The sequence below is a fragment of the Manacus candei genome, unplaced genomic scaffold (genome assembly GCF_025592945.1).
Source record: "Manacus candei isolate 608988 ecotype Guabito, Panama unplaced genomic scaffold, ASM2559294v1 h1tg000053l, whole genome shotgun sequence".
Taxonomy (NCBI): Eukaryota; Metazoa; Chordata; class Aves; order Passeriformes; family Pipridae; genus Manacus; species Manacus candei.
This window is the reverse complement of record NW_026138101.1, coordinates 5,048,105-5,066,544: the sequence shown is the minus strand read 5'-3', so window position 1 is coordinate 5,066,544 and position 18,440 is coordinate 5,048,105. Positions and strand designations below refer to the sequence as shown.

General features: G+C 47.7%; 1 protein-coding gene across 1 annotated transcript; it reads left to right on the top strand.

Moving 5' to 3' along the window:
* Window positions 1-3,145: 3,145 nt before the first annotated feature.
* Window positions 3,146-16,849, top strand: LOC127477528 (purine nucleoside phosphorylase-like). The gene is made up of 6 exons (XM_051801960.1): window positions 3,146-3,365; window positions 6,689-6,858; window positions 7,159-7,262; window positions 8,541-8,716; window positions 11,713-11,903; window positions 12,819-16,849. Exons 1-6 carry the CDS (start codon window positions 3,343-3,345, stop codon window positions 13,034-13,036), a joined length of 882 nt encoding a protein of 293 aa, XP_051657920.1. The 5' UTR covers window positions 3,146-3,342; the 3' UTR covers window positions 13,037-16,849.
* Window positions 16,850-18,440: the final 1,591 nt, after the last annotated feature.

Genomic DNA, 18,440 nt, shown 5'->3' with positions numbered 1-18,440 from the left:
GGCTTATAATTTGATTTCATTTAACTTTCCTGTGGCTGGTGACACTCCAGTGGCTGTCCAGGCTAATCAGTGTACAAACAGTGATGAGTTTCCCAAACGAAGAGTTTCCAAATTGCTGCAAAAACACAACTGATTAGTTCTTGGCATTTAGTGATTTTTCTTAATCAAACTTGGAACCTGTGCTTTTGGTAGTCAGCAGAAAAGCAAAATCTTTCAAAACTTTGTCCAGTTCACCTTCCTCCAAAACACAGAGGCAGAATCCTGGCTTTTCTAAGGATGAAAGGAATTGGGAAAAATTCCCCTAGGCAGTTGAGCACTGCACCTGTAAGGGTATGGTAATGCCTGTAGGGCTTTGGGGGGATATTTTCTTCTGGACTGGGCTAACCAGGGTTGTCCCCACTGTGTAGACACCCTGTTCATGTTCCCCTTCCCAAAGGAGTGATGTGTAGTATGGGTGAGAAGACTGCAAGGTAATTTGATGCTGTGATAATGTCAGCACACAGGGAAGTGGGAGACTTACCCTAAGGCATTAATTAAATGTTTTGATGAAATGCTTGCAAAATACTTCACGACACTTCTTTAGATAGAAATTGCTGTAGGAATGTAAAGCAGTGTTAGAAAATGATTTCAGGTGATTGTGTCTGCATCCTGTAGCAGTTGAAGTTCTAGCTACAGGAGCAGGGCTTGAACGACAGCCAAGTCAGTAAAATCAGGATTACAGATACAAATTGCTGCAGACACATACATACAGAAAGAGATGAGTGAGATTCTTTCAGGACAGAAGACCGTCAATACTTTTTTCAGGATTATGCAATCTATTCAATAGCTTATTTTTCTGGATAGATCTGCTCTGGAGTACTCCCTGCAGTCTAATTGGCATGAATGCCCTCAGTGCTCAAATTAATTTTTTCCTAGCAGGGTGAATCTTTATCTCGTCCTTGTCCAGCCAATGCAGCATTACAGGTTAAAACTCAAGTTAATTTTTGTTGCTGTTGAATACCAGACACTGCAGAAAGATAGATAAAATGGTCCCTTTTTGATAATCCTGTTTTCCATGTAAATCCAAGCTAGGAAGGAGATTGTCTTAGACGAGGACAAATTGGGAAGAGCTCTCAGGCTGTCTGATCTCTCTTGTCTGCTTTGCAAAAAAGAATCAGATTAATGAACGTAATCAGATTAAGGCTAAAGAAGGGAACATATCCAGGGGGCATCAGAACTCTGCTGATACTAACAAACTGTATGGAAAATCAACGTTATGGGCCTAACATTGCTCTGTAATTTAATTAATGGGAGCAAATAAAGGCTTTCAAAGAAGTCCTGAGTGATGGCAAGAGGAGCTTGGTCTTCCAGAGGGCAAAAAGACCTGAGGGAGCTGGGAAGTGGCTCTAAGACCCTGGTTTAGGTCCTCTGGCACGGTGGCTCATGGCTAAGCAGTGTGGGCCTTCTTTGGGCACAGGGTTTGGTGCAGTTAAATCTGCCCCAAACCATCTCTGCTCTCAGCCTGCTGTGTTTTGTGCAGAAAAACAACACTGTAGAAAACAGAGGATACACCCAGAGCAGGCAGAGACAGAGATGACTGAGGTTCAGAGAGACAGGGATGAGAACGACAAAAAGGAGACGTGTGAAAAATGAGGGGGAACGTGGTGAAAACAGAGTTAGAAAGAGGGCACAGGAGGGAAAATGATTTATAGAGCAATATTAGACCCTTAATGTTGATTTTTTTTTCCACTGCCTCCAGCAAACTGAGAGCAAGATGCACCATGCCAGGGCAGCAGTGTGCTGCTCGGTCCTGAAGTGGCAGCACTCTCACCTGCTTATCTTTAGAGAACAGGCATTTTAAGCTTTCTAAGAGAAAGTAAGAATGTGGTGGAAGTGGGAACACACAGAAGAAAGGGAGAAGAGGGTCAAGAACTTGAGGGAAAAGAGCCCTTATTATGGTTTCTGATCAGATCCATTTTCTGTTTCTTCAGTGCCAACTGTACCTTTCAGGAAATAAAACAGAATTCAATGCTTAAATTCTGCTGGTTGTTACAGACTCCCAGCCTGGGCTGGCGTCAAGGCTGGCACTGGGTTTTTGTTTTCCAGAATGAAGTATATATCTCCCTAAAAATGCCCAGGGGTTTTCTTGCTGCATTTTATTACTTTGTTTGAATTTGAAGTTCTCTGAGACAGTTTTCTGGGGCAACAAATGGGATGTTTTGATGTGGGGTCTTCAAGACCAAGAGGTAGAGATGAATGGAAGCAAAAAGAAATAGGAGACTTGAAATGGGTGCTGCCCAGTTTTCTAATTTTTATTTTTAAATGTCTGGCTGATTTGTCTAGGAATTGACAAGTTCTGATTGAGGTTTTGTCCCTGTTTGGGATATTTATAAATTCTACTCCCATGTGTCCCCTCTGGATCTATTAAGCTGTGAATGCATATTTTAGCTGTGGCCTTTTATCTGGGGCATGTCAGGTCTCTACTCATCACTGCTTTTCTTGAATTTTTTTGGCATTCAATTGTCTTGGAAACATCTCTGGCTCTCTGTAAAATGTGGCTCACATCAGTTGTTGGGATCATACACTGTCACACAAACAGATCCACAGGACAAGGTTGTTTTAAGCTTTGTTTTCATTTAAAGCAAAGCTGAAATTAGAGGGGCAGATGGTGGGGCCTCTGACTTTTTTTCCCCCCCGTGTCTTCCATACTCAGCTGAACAGAGGTTTAGCACCTCTCAAGGCAGTATTTCCTTTTGGGAAGGGTGAGGCAATTAAATGTGTGAGCAAAAAAAAAACCCAATAAAGCTGGGGGAGGAGCTAATGGGTCATCACCCCTGGCTGCCATGAAAGGATGGGAAGACAATGGTGTGGGCTGTGGAAAGGTCTCATTGCAGTGGTGGCTGGCATGGGTCATCCTGCAGAGTCTGCACGCTCCCAGTGAGCTCATGCCACGCTCCCAGGGGTTGGAATTGCAAAGGAGCAGGTGACTGCAGCTACCAGCTGGTTCCCAGTGACGCAAGAGTGTGCAAATCCAGGCAGATCCCTTGTCAGCACAGTGTGTGCGTGTGCAATTTCTGGGCTTAATCTGCATTCTAAAGTGTGTGTGTCGCGTGTGAGCTTTCTGTGGAGCTCTAGAGCATGCGTGTCATGTGAGGTGAGGCCAGAAAAGCAGATGTCCTGGCCATGCCCCTCCTACTCGGGGATTGGAGGTGCTCAGGGGGAGCTGGGACGCACCTCCTGGACTCACGGAGACAGCAGCAGCTTCTGCAGGTTCAACAGGCCTCTGCCCTTTGGTCAAACAAAAACCTGCAGCTCCCTTTCCAGCACCCATCCCCTTCTTTTGGTTAACCAGAGAGGAGGAGGATGGCCTATACTGAGGAGGACAGGTAAGGTGCTGTGAAACAGGGGATGCACAGGCATCCTGGCTGGAAAGGGGCTGGTGGAATTGCATCGCTTCTCCTCACCTCGTTTTCCTCTCCTTCCTACTGGGCGCTCAATAAATGTCAGACAAAGGCTGCTCAGAAGTAAACATCATATTATTGAAGAGGAATCTGGCCATCTGCCTGTGCCAGGTGCTGGTATTATGAAATATGGCAGCGGTAGGTGACCTTGGGAGGGGTTATGGACCAGGAGAGACAACTGTCTCATGTGGAGGGGCACAGGCTGCGAATACGTATGGCTGCGTGCCCCCAAACCAATGCTTTAGCTGTTTATTGGGATATGTCTGCTTTTTTTTACGTGGATTTGCTTTCAACCAACCCAGGAGCACAATGAGGGTGGGTTTTTTCGTGCCATAAAAGATCTGTCACCGGTGACAGTCCTGTGTTTTGCAACAGAGGCGTTTCCGCAGCGGATGACAGCAGTCACAATAAAGGGGGTTGTGTTTTCAGCTGATCCTGTGATTTAATCCAAAGCCGTGCTACTGAGCACTATTATTAGGTGAGCATTGTTGGAGGCAGAGTAGCTGGAGGGGCCTTTGTGCTACATGTATTAATTCAAGCTGTCAAAAAGCTCGCACGGGCCTCGTGCTCGCGCGGTTCCAGGCTGAACAGTGTGGTTGGTGACCCACAGATGGAGCTCCCCCCCTGCTCCTGCTGGGCAGGTATCTCCCTCGCATTCAGGAATTATCAGTGCTCGCCAGCCCCTTTGATGTGTGCATCTGGAAGGCTTCTGAAAACCAAATACTGCAGGCAGATCAATTTTGGCGTGGCTGTGCTCTCAGCACTAGGGACAGCTCTGACGTGCCCAAAGCCTTTGGGATGGACAGGGCCCTGCCAGGCCCCTGCACGCCGGCTGGAGCTCCATCCAGGCCAGGAGACGTGTGGGGCACTGGAGTTTTAGTTCTTTGGATAAGAAGTATTTTAATATCTTCTGTTTAAGAAGAGAAAAAAAAAAATCCCTGGAACTTGGCACAGCTCAGTCAGTCCCGATATCTTCAGCAGACATCGAGTGATTCATCCCTAAAATTTCTGAGGATGTAGGAATAATATCCATTCTTTAATGTTATTTTGCAAGGGTGTGTGCACCTTTTTTAAAAAAAAAAATATGGAGACAAAGGGGATTATGGTCAAGATGAAGAGCAGATCCTGGTGACCTCATTCTTTTCTCATGCCTGCCACAGGTATGTCAAAAACTTGGGTATTACATATAAATTCTCTTGGTTCCCTTGAATTTCTAAACAAGGATTACAGTTATTCAATGGAGAGATTGGGTGAAATTGTTCATTAATGTATGTAAAGCACTTTTAAAGCTTTTGTCTGGGAGCAAGCGATAATATAGTCAAGTGTAGACCTCATTAATGTCATTTTCACAGCTCCTGCTTATTTCAGGAGCTCATGGTACACTTGGAAAATTCAACAATATGTGACGGTAAATAAACTTCCTCATTTCCAGACTTTTCCTTTGAAAAGTGTTTCAGCTAAGTAGGACTCTTCATTTTAATCCACGTATATAGAAGTTATTTCTTCTTATTGGGCTGCAGATTTATGATATTTTCGGGCATTTTTGACATCACAGTTTGTAACTGGGAACATAGGTTTGTTGTACAACACGTTGGACAGGACTTGCAGTAGGAGCTGGACAGCTAGGAGAGGAGAAGCTCACAGAAAATATCTGTGCAGTAGCTACCTACCCTGTCAGTATAAAGGAAGAAAAAACATAGACTTGAGATCCTCTATTTCAGTGTCTGATACCTCAGTTGGACGACTCAGTTGTACACAGGCAGTCAAATCCTCTTAGTCAGTGGCCTGACACCTCCTGGAGTGAGGAGCACCACTGTGAAAGCTTTTCTATAAATCCTCTAAGGCTGCAGACAGCAGCATCACAACATTACTGAGGTTTGCACCTCTGGAAATCAAGAGACTTGGGTAAAAAAAAAAACAACCAAAAAATAAACATTCATGAAGCAGACGGTGAGTGCTTATCAGCATCACAGGTGATGTAAAATTGACTGGAGGCCTCGCAGTGTCTGATTCTCTCACCTCTCAATAAGCAGATCAGCTTCTCATATAGAGAACCTTTTTAGCCCTGCCTGTGTTGGTTCACTCCAGGACCTCGTCCTCTACCTTGTACAGTCATTAATTCTACTCATCAATGGTAACAATCGAGTTGCTACCAAGAACTGCTGTTGGTGCCCCTGCTTTTGAGGAGAGTTTCCAATCGACCTTGGTATTGACTTTCAGGAGGTATCTGCATTGTCCTGTTGGAAACAGGATTATCGGATTATTTCCCTATTGATCATGTTTCAAAACTGTGATTAAAGCACCTGAATACTGGGCTAAGAGGTTAAAAATTGAACTTCCCTCCCCTGAGACAGCTGCACGACTGTACAGTGTACACACTAATGCCAGCTTCTATCCCACCTTCTGGCAGGGGGGCTGAGGGCTGGATAAGACTTTTTTTGCCAAGGTATTGGAGCAGTCCCCCTCTTAAATCAGCATAAACTCTTGAGCCCAAATTCCTGGTTTTCACTTGTTTTGATGTAGACTGGTGTCCTTGGGCCTCTTGCTATGGCCTAGGCTGTGCCCCCTGCCCACTCTGTGGGAGAGAAGAGGCTGAGTGAGATCTCCATGTTTATCCTCCTGTGCTGAAGGCACGAGGGATCGAGGAGGTGGGTGTTTGAGGTGTGGTACCAGGCCCTGAAGGAGGCACTGGGAGCTGATGGCACTCAGCACTTATGGAGATTGGCTCCTCCATCTCTGTAGGTGATTCTTGCCCCATGTCTCGGTAGTCAGGCTACTGCAGAGGACAGTGTCTGCTTTTTCATCAGCCCAGCACTCCAGCCATGCTGTTCAGGTGCCTTTGGAGTTCCATCCTCTTGGATTTCCCCATCACAGGCTGCACATCCCCCTGCACACTCATATAGTTTGCAATTTCTCAGTCTAACTGTGCTTTTGCCTTCCTTCGGTAACTCTGGAAAGACCAGAGCCCATCAGAAGCAGGAGTGGTTATGCCTTGTGACATTTCTGTGATCTAGGTATCATTAGCCATTCTTCAATGACAGAATGAAACCGGCAAAGATGATTCAAATGCCTTCCCTGGGTATATACATGAGATTAAAAGCGATGCATCTTCAATAATAGCAGTGAAGCTTCTATTATTATAGCCTTAATGAAATTTCCTTTTCTTTGCACCTTTTCAGGACTTGTATCCTTTGAAGCTTGTTCTTTGAATGGGTTGATAGTCCCCCTGACCTGTTTTCCTTCTGCAGAAACAGCTATGAGGTGTACAAGGAAACAGCAGATTGGTTACGTGCCCGAACCGTCCGGCGCCCAAAAATCGCCATCATCTGTGGATCCGGACTGGGGGGCCTGGCTGACGTGTTGGATAACAAGACAGTCTTTCCCTACGAGGACATCCCTCACTTCCCACAGAGCACAGGTCAGCACAACCCCAGGGCACCAGCGTCCCACCCCTGGGCAGCCCTGCAGCACAGCCTCACACAGATCACTGGAGTCAACGTGCCCCGCTTGGCATCGCCCTGCACGCCAGTCCCTCGGGGCTGAAATGCGTGCTCAGAGTGAAAAAACATAAACACATAGCACAGAAATATGTGTTTATTTATTTATTCGGCTCCCAGCGCCTGCTCTCGCTGCAGAGCAAAGCCATGGCCTGGCAGAGCCCTGTGAAGCCCCAAGGCCTCGAGACCTGTGAGTGAGGTGACGCTGTGTTGGTTTGCAGTTGCAGGGCACGTTGGCAGGCTGGTGTTTGGGGAGCTGAGCGGGCAGCCCTGCGTGTGCATGCAGGGGCGTTTCCACTCCTACGAGGGCTACTCTGTCAGCACGGTGAGTCCTCCTCGAGGAAAACACTCAGGCAGGGGGAGTGTAAAAAAGAAAAAAGGCAAAAAAATGCAAAAGCGACTGCTTGCTTTGCTATCCAGCTGCACATTGTTAGCTCTCACGATGAACTTGCGTTGCTCTTGAAATGGGTCTTTCTTAGATTTCAGATTTCTCCCCAGAAAATAAAATTGGGAGTTCAAACCAAGAGGCTTCTGCTGGGTGAAGGTGATGCTGTGCAGCCACACAAATTGGCTAACCCTGTTATACTTGCAGGGGAAAACAGTTTATCATACAAGGCAGATTAATTTACATTCTTTAACTCAGGCAGTTTAATCATGATTTAAATCAGCAACCAGAAAACTCTGATAAGAATAATCTATTTTAATCTTCTTTTGCATTTGTATAGTTTACAGCTTTTTTTTTTTCCCCTAGAAAAAACTCCCTGGCTACTGCAACTTGCCATACCCTCCCAGCTAACATATAGGAGTGTGTGGATAGTTGCATTTATGCTGCCTAACATACACATATGTACATTTCTGTTAGAAAACACCAACAATATTTACTCTCTGACAGTGTTGTGTGTTCTTTTTTTTATTTGGATAGCTTTGAGATTTTCCTGGTGGCTGAGGTTGATTTGTGTTTGGGTATAAACTGCAACATTTGGCACCACTCAGCTTTTTACAGAAAAACAACTATTTTAAAATCACTCAATACATAACTAGTTTTATCAAGACATGTTTGTCTGTTAAAATTAACTGGTTTCTTAAAGAAGTGGTGTCCACAGTTAGGAAATTTTCTGCTCACAGCTCCTCTAGCACTTGAGAGGGAGCAGCTATCACCCCAGTTCCTTTGTGACTCCTCAAAAAAAAACTGTTAACATTTTTTTCCGGTTCCCAGTTTTTCCTTAACTTTGGATTGCACTCCAGGGCTATATGCATAAGTAGTCACTTCAGTCAGCACAGTGGTTTGATCTCTGCAAGACCTTGGCAGTGAGGAAGAACTATCTGCATGTTCTTTCTGTACCACCTTCATTTGACCTTAGCACAACTGCAGGAAGTGTGGGCTTGGATTTTAATGGTCTTCATTACAAGATTAGGTTTTAATATGTTTAAAAACCATTAAAATTCTGTTTAGATTAGAGGAATGTTTAGAATTGGAGAAAGTTGGTTTGTCTCTGTATATAGACCCTTCTTTGCACCCACCAACTGTGATACTACAAATGTAGTAGCAGTAGCTGTCTGTTGGCTGTGATATTCATTGCACACATGCCTTTGGTTCTTCCAGGTCACCTTTCCCATCAGGGTCTTCTTTCTCCTGGGAGTGGAGATCTTGATTGTCACAAATGCTGCTGGAGGACTGAATCCCCACTTCCAAGTGGGGGACATCATGTTCATAAGAGACCACATCAGCTTGTTTGGCTTGGGAGGGCAGAATCCACTGCGTGGACCAAATGATGAGAGGTAAGAAGGCATCAGCTCCATGTTACCAATTAATCCTTTCTTCCTCCAGCCACAGGCTGGGGCTGCCTGTTGTGCCTGCTGACGGATATTTACTGAGAGTAGAGTCTGGCTCCAGGTATGCACAAGGAAGAGTTAAAGCAATAGCTGTGTGTGCTGTGCCACCTGCCCTGCCCTCCCCAAGCACCCTGCCTTGGCTGTTGCTTACTCTTACAAGCCCAGAAGGTTCTGTGCCATGCAAGTAGGCTTCTGATCCTCTCCTGACATGACCAGCTGCACCGTCTGCCAGAGACCCACTGCTGTCTCTTCTTGTCAGCCCCTCTCTCTGCTGGTTCCTGTTAATTGAGCAGTCAGTGAACTGCAGTGTCCCCAGTCTGTGTTTACCAGCAGCCATTTCTGGTGTGATGGAAGGGGTACAAGAGAGGCCAGGCAGTGAGAGCAGGGCAAAGATAAAACCTCTGATCTCCTGATAACCACACTTGTATCCAGGCTGTTAAACTGGGGTGCCATTGTTAACAGAATGGATTCATTGAAGGCATTGCTCTGATGAGAGGAGGTTGTCTTGGCAGCTTCTTCAGAGACCTGCAGAGTGACCTGCTGCTGGTTGAGCTGGGAAGTCAGGTTTCCTGTACTGGCTGTGTGGCAGAATCTTTACCCTGTGGCCAGTGCAGAGAGGGGCTTCCAACATATCCTCACCCCAGACTGCAGTTGCCACTGGGCATAAAGTTGCTTTGAGAGGGATTTTGGACTAGGAGACCTTGAGGTCCCTTCCAACATGAATTTATGATCCTAAAATCCTTCCAATATGCCACTAGTCTGGTAGGGTGGAAGGCAACCAGTGTGAGCAAGGTCATGCCACTGAGAGGTTACATTCCAGGTGGACCAGTGCTCACAAAGAGAAGCCCTTTGGCTCTCAAATGGGGCTAAAAGGAGTGTGAGGACACATCCACTGGAAATCCAGGCTGAGCAAAGGAAAGCACATCAGTTGTCAGGAAAATCAACATGGAAGCAGTAAAGATCCAGTGCTGTCACAAGCAGGAAAGAAAGAGGCTGGATTGTGATAAGGAGAAAACAGTAGCAAGAATTATTTCCTAACCAAGCTGGCAGGAAAGAAGACTAGGAGACAGCCAGATATGTGAAGCCAGAGGACAGGCTGGTGAAGGAGGTGGTAGTTTATGAGCAAAGAGTGAGTTCAGATAATAAGATGGTTAAATCTGTTGTTGGGTTGGTACCTTCATCCTGAAAAATGGACATGTTTGCCAGGCAGGCATCTGGATTGTCCTTGGATCTTTCCAGAGAGAAAGTTCTGCTGAGAATAAGGTGGCCTGCCTGGCTTTCCCTTAGTTATTTCCTTCCTGATATAACAGCAGCCCCGGCTCCTGCTTGTGGAGAGTCTGAAAGGTGCTGGCAGCTGCCTCGGGAGAAATAACCACTGTGCTGCGATTCCATGGCGAGAGGACAGCAGCCATCTGAAGTGGAACATCTTTACATCTTTGTAGGTAGTGCTGTGGGTTGGAGGAAAGAATGATCAAAAGCAGAGAAGCCACATGGAGCGTTTAAAGCTCTCTGGACTTGCATAATTGCTCTGGAGCAGGAGGAGAAACGCCAATCAAACAACTGCATCTGGACAACGTTCAAAGGCAGCAGAGCTGCCTCATTGCCTCCCAAAGGCAGCTTCCTGGTGAAGACTGCAGTGCTCTGGGAGGTGACTTTTGCACTGCTGACCAAGGCATCAAAATGGGCAAAAGGTCTTTATGAATCAGGTTTCAAAGTATTGCAGAGCTTTAGCTGAGCAAACTCCTAAAATCCTGTCCAGCTGAGCTACCAGGAAGGATTTATCTAAGCACAACAGAGCAAAACCAGAGGCAGTGAAGTGATGTGGAAATAATATTTTTTTAATAAATTAGAGATTGGCTTCTGCATTGCTGGCCATCCTTCAGGAAAGGGAAGCAATTTTCATAGTGATGAATACTTATTGCCTTTGACCAGAAGGGAAAGTTTGTTTTTATTTATATAATATTTATTGTTTATAAAAACAAAATAAGGCACCTCCTGCCCTAAGCATTCAGCTGGAAGAACATGTAAACAAGCAGGAGCTTTAATAGCCTAAATGAGGGACCTGGTCCACTCCTACTGAACTGCACTGGTGAATATGGCTGGGAGTTTATTTTCCAGGTTTCCTCAGTGGCAGCATAACAATCTTTGCCATCTACTCTGCTCTCCATGAGCCAGTAGAAAGATTCACTCCATCAGGAGCAGGACTGAGCTGTTATCTTAAGACCTAAGGCAAGCAAGAGACCCAGCCTTGAAGCAGAGGATGAAGGCTACCTAAAATATGGCCCTGGAGCTCCAAGATGTTAGGAGCTGCCTGCTGGGGTGGGCCTTAAATGTGGTGGCTGGTGCTCCATCAGGGCCTGCTCAAACCCCCTCCCTGGGACAGCCTGTGGGACTCTGTGCCTCAAGGAGCCCAAAGGGCAGCAACTGTTTGGTGGACAGTGTTTAAAAGTCACTATGAGCAATTACTGGGGAGAGAGAGAACTGGCCATCAGTGCTCCCTGAGACAAAAGGAATTGATTGACCATTTCAGGAGGGTTTGTGCAGTAAATAAGCAGTGTCAGACCTTCCAACAGCCATAACCTCTGCGTGCTGAGAGTTTTGGGTGATTAGATCTAGCAGAAATGTCATGCCCAGAGAGGTGGTAGATGCCCTGTTCCTGGAAACATTCAAGGTCAGGTTGGACAGGGCTCTGAGCAACCTGATCTAGTTGAAGATGTCCCTGCTCGCTGCAGGGGTTTGGATGAGATGGCCTTTAAAGGCCCCTTCAAACCCAAACTATTCTATGATTCTCTGATTTGAGAATGATCTGATGATAAGGGCAGAATGAGAGAGGCTGCTCTGCCCTTGACATTTCCCCTCTCCCCAAAGGATGAGCACCCCTGGACTCCGACGGGGGGGAAGGTCGCGGTGTCACACGGCCCTGTCCTTTTACTGCCTTGCAGGTTTGGGGTGAGGTTTCCCTGCATGTCAGATGCTTATGAACAGGATCTGCTGGGCCTGGCAAAGGAGAGTGCCCAGGAGCTGGGCTTCCTGAGCTTCACCCGGGAAGGAGTGTACTGTGTGCTGGCCGGGCCCTGCTACGAGACCGTCGCCGAGTGCCGGGTGCTGCAGGCGCTGGGAGCCGACGCCGTGGGTGAGCCCAGGCTGGGCTGGCAGGGTTGGTTGGGCACATGGATTATACAGTTAATTCTGCTCAAGGCTGATTTGCTTCAGTCTTTGAGTCTCTCAAGTCTCCCGGGGCTGGAGAAACAGGCTCTGTGTGTTCCTGCTTCGTTCTGCAGTGGCTTAGTGCAGCTCCTTGGGTGGATCATGCTTACGGCTGCCCAGGACAGGGATGCCAGCACAACAATGTGTTTGTTTCCCAAACACAAGTCTCTTATGCTCAGATGGCTCCACTTCACCAGAGCTGAGTGGGGCCCAATCAGAAAAAAAGTCTTTTTCTAATTTATTTTTTTTTTAAATTCTGACACCGTGAAGATTTTCACTGTGCTTTCTCCCTACAAACCAGCCCTCCATAAGAGTCTTGTTTAGGAACAGTAATCATGGATACCTTCCCAACTATGCACAAGGAAAGTAAGGGCCATGATCCATATGATTCCTCCTGCTTGGCCCCTGGCTCGTGGAAGTCTGTTCATTAATACTTTGCAGATTCATTGTGTGTGAGGAAAGGAGCTCAGCTCCCCTCAAAGCCGTTTTTCTTTGCAATAGGTTATTTAGCTGGGGAAGAGAAGAGCCAAATGACACAGCACATCAGTACTTCCCTCGGCAAGGCTGCAAGCAGCCTGACACGTCTTGAGGAGGGAGCTGTGGCTCAGGGATCAAATGCAGGAGGTTTATTGTGCTGAGCAGAGTTGTAACTGTAGTGCTGCAGCTATTTGAGCCTTCTAAGTGTCACAGCCTTTAACTATTGCAGGGCTCAGGAACAGAGAGGTGGGGGGAAGGAGACAAGGGCATGTGCTTTGGAGGTAGGATCGTGGTTTGCAGCCTTGGAGATGTTTTGTTTGGTGTAAATCCTGACTCATTCTGGTCCTTTCCTTTCCCACCACAGGCATGAGCACTGTCCCAGAGGTGATTGTGGCCAGGCATTGTGGCCTCCGAGTCCTTGGGATCTCCCTCATCACCAACAAAGCGGTGATGAGCTATGACAGCCAGGAGAAAGCCAACCACGAGGAAGTGCTGCGCATCTCGGTGGTCCGGGCTGAGGCCCTGCAGAAGCTGGTCACACACCTCCTGGGGAAGCTGGGGGAAAGCACAAACTCTCTGTGACCCCCCAGCCATTCAGCATTCATATCCTAACGTGTGAACACTAGCAAGTGCTGGGGGAGAGCCGTTGGTGGGACTGTCCCCTTCTGCTCTCCTCCCTTTGAATAGACCTTTTTATCTTTGTGCTTTGTCTGAACAGGTGCAGAGGTTTGCTTTGAATCCTGCCAGAATGATCCCCTTGTTAGTAGCCAGTGGCCAAAGCAGGTTGCTGGCACTTAAACACTCTGGCACATTCCCAAGCCCCAGTGTTAGCAATGTGAGCTCCAGCTCCCCCTGGTTCTGCTGTCTCTCTTGGCACAACACCCTCCTGCCCCGAGCCTCTGCTCCCCAATGCCTGTCAACAGTTGGTCCTGGGGCTTGGTGCCTGCTGGGCCTGCTTTGGTGGGGCCTGGTCTGAAGCCAGTGGAAGTCCACAAGAAGACTCTGGATTTTGGATACATGAAACGGGCCAGGCTAAAGGTGAGATCTGCCTGGAACAGGCAATGCTGCAGAGCAAGTGAATTGCAATGGATTTTACAGCTTGGAAAACCACTGCATTCCCATGCATGGGGTTGTGCTCCCTTACCATGCCAGATGGTCTCCCAGAAAGTCCCAACTTTGCTCATTCTTGGCTTCTCGTGACCAGCTGCAGAGCTCAGTAGCTGTTTGCTACAATTCAGCTCTCCCCCAGCACCCCTCACACCTCTCTGCTCTGTCTCAATTTACAGGGGATGAAAATGCAGCCCAACAACAAGGCATGACCTATCTGTGCACCATGTAAACATGGCCAAAACAGAAATCCAGGTCCAGCTCTGCCTGGACGTGTTCTTTCTGTTTCTGGATGTCTTGGAGATCAGTAGCTTGAGCATTGGAGATTGGTTCCCTGTTGGTGTCACGAGACAGAGAGATCAGTTTGACCCAGTGTTTCACAACAGCTTTGCTCCACTGCTGCTTCTCCTGCAGCAGATGTTGGAGCACCAATGGTCTGAGGAGTTTAATAATGTGAAATTACAGTGGAAATATTTTGGAGCAGGTGTGATATTTTTCTGACTTTCCAGGTCCTCTTACATAAAGAAGTTGAGCCAAGCAGTGAGCAAAGGACAAACAGGAGAGGCTCTCTTTTACCAGCGTGCTGATGGTCTATCAAGGAAGGGGAACATTCACCAGAATGGTGCATTATTCATTGTTCCTCAAAGGTCAGGCTGAGCCGTGGATGCAGCTGGATGTGAAACAGTGACTGTAATTATTAGATAACCTTTTTCCCTTCATTTATCTTGGAGTTCTCTATAAAGCCCATCACGGTCATAGTTAAATGTTTTCAGTTGACTCACTGGTCTGAACTGAAGACACCCAACTGGTCATGGAGAGCTCCCAACCTGCCTCCCTAAATTTAGCTGATCAGTTGTTTACCACTGACGCTTGCCCTCCGTCACAGCCTTCAGCCTTCCTTGACATTTCTTCCAGTTTTTTTTTCCAAATGGGTATTTGCTTGAAGCCCTTCATGCTGCAATTACTGGTGTTGACCGCAGCATCCGTGGTGCAGATATTGCCACCAGGAGGAACAGCTGTGCCTTGAATGTCTTCCATGAAATGACAGCACTTCAGGTGTGGGGGAGATCTTGGGTGACCGCCCCGTCCCCTTCTCTTCTCGTGGGCAGGGTTACCTGTGCTCATTCCTGACAAATATCTGCCCAGCCTGCTCTGGAGGACTTGTGGAGGAGGAGGATTCATTGCTTGTGCTTTTCTGGCAGAGTCACTTGTTCAGCAGCTCCTGGAACTTGGAGGAGCCCTCAGAGACAGCAGCTCTTCCCATTTGGTGGCTCTGACTGTCAGGGCAGTCTCGAGGACCAGCTCTGGTGGTTTTCTGCAGAGGGGGAGAGACTCCAACTCCATCTTCCACAGGGCTGTTGCCTTTTCAGATCTAGCAGGAGTGAAGTGCTTGTCACGTGGGGCAGCACAAGCAGCGAAATACGAAAAGTGCCAGATGTGCAGAGCAAGGAGGAGCCACTTCTACCTGCTCCCTTTTCAAACTTGCCTCAGTACGGGCTTGCTACAGGGCAGGGAGAGAGCAGATGATTTCCCCTGCCTGGAAAATGGTGCTTCACATTCATCTAATTAATACTTGGTAAATACAAAGTCTCTCAAGTGGGAGTGGAAGGCAGCTGTGCAGCTCGCTGTAGCTGGCAGCAGCCAGAGTAGCTAAGGCTGGGATTTCAGCAGGCTCCATTAATTAATCAGAGTCAGGCTGGGCTGTGATGTGAAGGGAAGCATCCAAAAAACCCTGCTGTTGTGCTGGTGCTTCTCAGGCGGGGTTTGAGATGAAGAGGGGCTTGGCAGCAGCACCTGCTTCCAGCAGGCTGGGCCTGCTCCTCTCTGCAGCTGTACCGGAGGCAGATCCTCTGCTCTTGTGCCTGAATGCGGCTTAAATGCGACTTAAAATTGAATCTGAAAATCACCCTGCAACTAAATCTTGGGCAAATTATGTCTTTTTTTTTTTTTTTTTTTTTTTTTTTTTTTAAGAAATGTTTTCTAAATAGCATTTGAGCCCTTAAACAGTTTGGGGCTCTTCTTTCTGCTGCTCAGGGTTGGCTTGGATGGCCCAAACTCTGTGTGAGTGTCCTCATTTTTGTCCCTGTAAGTGATGAGAGGGAAGATGCCCTGGGCACTTTGGAAAGGATCTTATTCATGCTTTATGGGGGAGAGGGAGAATACAGTTAACAGAGGGGGCTCATCTGGCTTTGGGAGATACTTTTAATACAGTTTTTTGAGGTTGTTTTTACTGCTGCTGAATTTCAAAAGTCTGAAATACAATGGTGCAAGGCAAATAAGATGTGTGGGGAAGAAACTGAGGGAATAAAACCTGCTGTGATCCTGAAAACAGTGTTTTTGTTTGCTGTGCCAAGGCCGTTGTGCAGAAAAGAGGGAGGTGCTCAGCACTCCTGCACTCAGCCCCAGGCTGGAGGATGTCTCTGGGGGACCCCACAGCACCACATCCCTGGGGAGCCAGAGCTCAAAACTGTGGATAAGCAGGACCAATGTTTGACCAGCACTTTGTGCAGGTATTTCTTACTGATCCTACCAGGCTGAGGAACTTATGGAAAAAACACCAAGAACCGAAGGACCTGGACTAACTTTTGAGCAGCTGGGAGGTGTGGTGGGCTGTGGTGGTGCCAGTGCAGCAAGTCAGCTGTGCTGGAGGCAGGACACGGGTTCCTTGGTGCTGTGCCTTTTGTTTAGTGCTCCTGGTGCTTTCTGGCAACATCCAGGGCTGAAATGAATAGGTTGTGAAACAACTTTGGCTTTCTTCATTCCTGTCCTCTGTGCCCCTTACCTGCTTCTGCAGTCCAGGGCATTATGGTCATAGGGATAAGCTGGAAGATGCACAAAAAGCTAAAAAACCTGGCAGGTAGTAAAAGAGCCCCAGATTGCATGATGATCCTGGCTGGATTGGGAACGCCACCAGCACAGGCTGTCCCATGCAGCTCTACCCGTGGCAGGGGGATCCATGGAAAACATGTGTCCATGCAGGGCACAGCTGGCACAGCTCCTCCTTTACTCCCTCACAGCCATGGATCCATGAGCCAGTCTGGCCCATCCTCTCTGCCAGCCTTTTCCTTTTCCTTGCTCACCGTTCCAGAGAAAGCTTTTTGGATCATGAGTTCCTGCTGCTTCCAGTCCCCTGGAGAAGATGGAGGTGTTATATGGATGTGGGATCCACATGAAAGTGTGAGGCCAAGAGGAGAAATCTCTGCCAGAGCCCTTGGCTGGACCATATAATGAGTGTTTAAGTAGAGATCTCTGCTGTTATCTGCAAAACAACCTTGCAACCCCAAAAAATTGGTGATGTGATCATCCTGTTTCCTTTGCAAGGCTCGGTTTTCCAGACTTCCTTTTACATGAGGTTTGCCTTTTGCGTTCTTTCTCATATAAAAGTAAATCAGAAAGCTTTTAAAAGCCTGTGCTGTCTGCCTCAGCTCGGCAGCGAGCGTGTGCCTTGCCTTCAAGTTATCAAAATTCCCTTAGATGTTTCTCTTTATTGAAATCCTGCAGCTGAATTAAGGGGGTTCTGCTATAGTACTGTGTTGTTCGGGTTTTTTCTGAAAGCTTTAGGTCTTCACTGCGTGGATTTCATGTGCTGAAAAGAATTAAACTCTTGCCTGCCACAGTGAATGTGGAGAGCAGGGGGGAGTGATGTGGGTCACGGCAACAGGGCTGATCTTGGAGCACTGCTGAATTAAAATCTGACTCTCTCTCAGCAGCATGGTGGGCTGCAATTTCCAAAATCTGATGGTATGTTCAGAGAGAATCATAAAATATCCTGAGTTGGAAGGGACCCACAAGGATCATTGAGTCCAACTCCTGGCCCTGCACAGGACAACAACAGGAATCACACCATGTGCCTGAGAGTGCTGTCCAAACACTCCTTGAGCTCTGTCAGGCTGGTGCTGTGACCACTGCCCTGGGGAGCCTGTTCAGTGCCTGACCACCCTCTGGGTTAAGAAACTTTTTCTAATATCCAACCTAGGAAGTAATTTAAGAGCTGGGACATGGGTGAAGGCTGGAGGGAACCATCCAGCCTTTTCTCCTGCAGAGGGGACACGCCCTGTGCCCAGACACTCCTGTGGGAGATGGCTTCAAACAGAAGAACAATCATCACTTGCTTTCCTTACCTGAAGCTTCACAGCCCTCTCTAGAAGTCTTTCTCAGCCTTAGCAAATCCCTTCCTGCAGCAACGAGCCCCTTTTCCTGCCGGCTGCTTCGCAGAGGCAGCTTGGGGAAGTGTTTCCCCAGGGAAGGCAGGGAGTGTACCCAGAGCCCAAATTTTGCTCCCAGGTCCCACCTTGGACCAACCTTGTCTCTTTGTTAGCAGAGACCTGGGCATTGTGGAGCAGTGGGTCTGTGATGGGCTGGTGACTCAGAGCCATCCCTGTGCTGGGGCTCTGCTCCCTGTGGAGCAGAAGATGGACCAATGTCAGGTACCTGTGCTACTTCTCTCCCCAGCCTGGGCACAACTGGAGACACATCCCTAAATCCAGCCCTACAGAGGCAGTGAGTGTCCCCTCTCAGCCTCCAGGAAAAAACTGCTCTGGAGGGAGGGGGATAGAAAAGCAGTGGGCTCGGCTGGGGAAAATTGCTCTGCAATAATGGGAAAAAGAATGGTTTTTTGGGTCTAATCTCTGTGCCAGAGCTCAGGAAATGTGAATGGAATACCCAGGGCACCCTTCAGCATGTCATGTGTGCCTGAAGGCTGTGTTGTGCAACAGGGAGAAGGAGAAGGCCATCTTGCTGCTTGGTGTCCCAGTCTGGCTCTCCTCGTGGGATGCTGGTGCAGCATCTCCCTTCCCATGCCTGGAGTCGGGTGTCCTGCCCTGCCCCAGCTTCCCACGGCGTTAGAGCCAGGTTTGGTGCCACCTCCATTGCACTCAGC

Excerpts from the sequence above, each read along its gene's own strand:
- LOC127477528 (XM_051801960.1), top strand. The coding sequence starts at position 3,343 with ATGGCCTATACTGAGGAGGACAG. Across the intron at positions 7,263-8,540 it reads AGGGCTACTCTGTCAGCACG|GTCACCTTTCCCATCAGGGT; the intron begins GTGAGTCCTCCT and ends TGGTTCTTCCAG. Across the intron at positions 11,904-12,818 it reads GCTGGGAGCCGACGCCGTGG|GCATGAGCACTGTCCCAGAG; the intron begins GTGAGCCCAGGC and ends TTCCCACCACAG.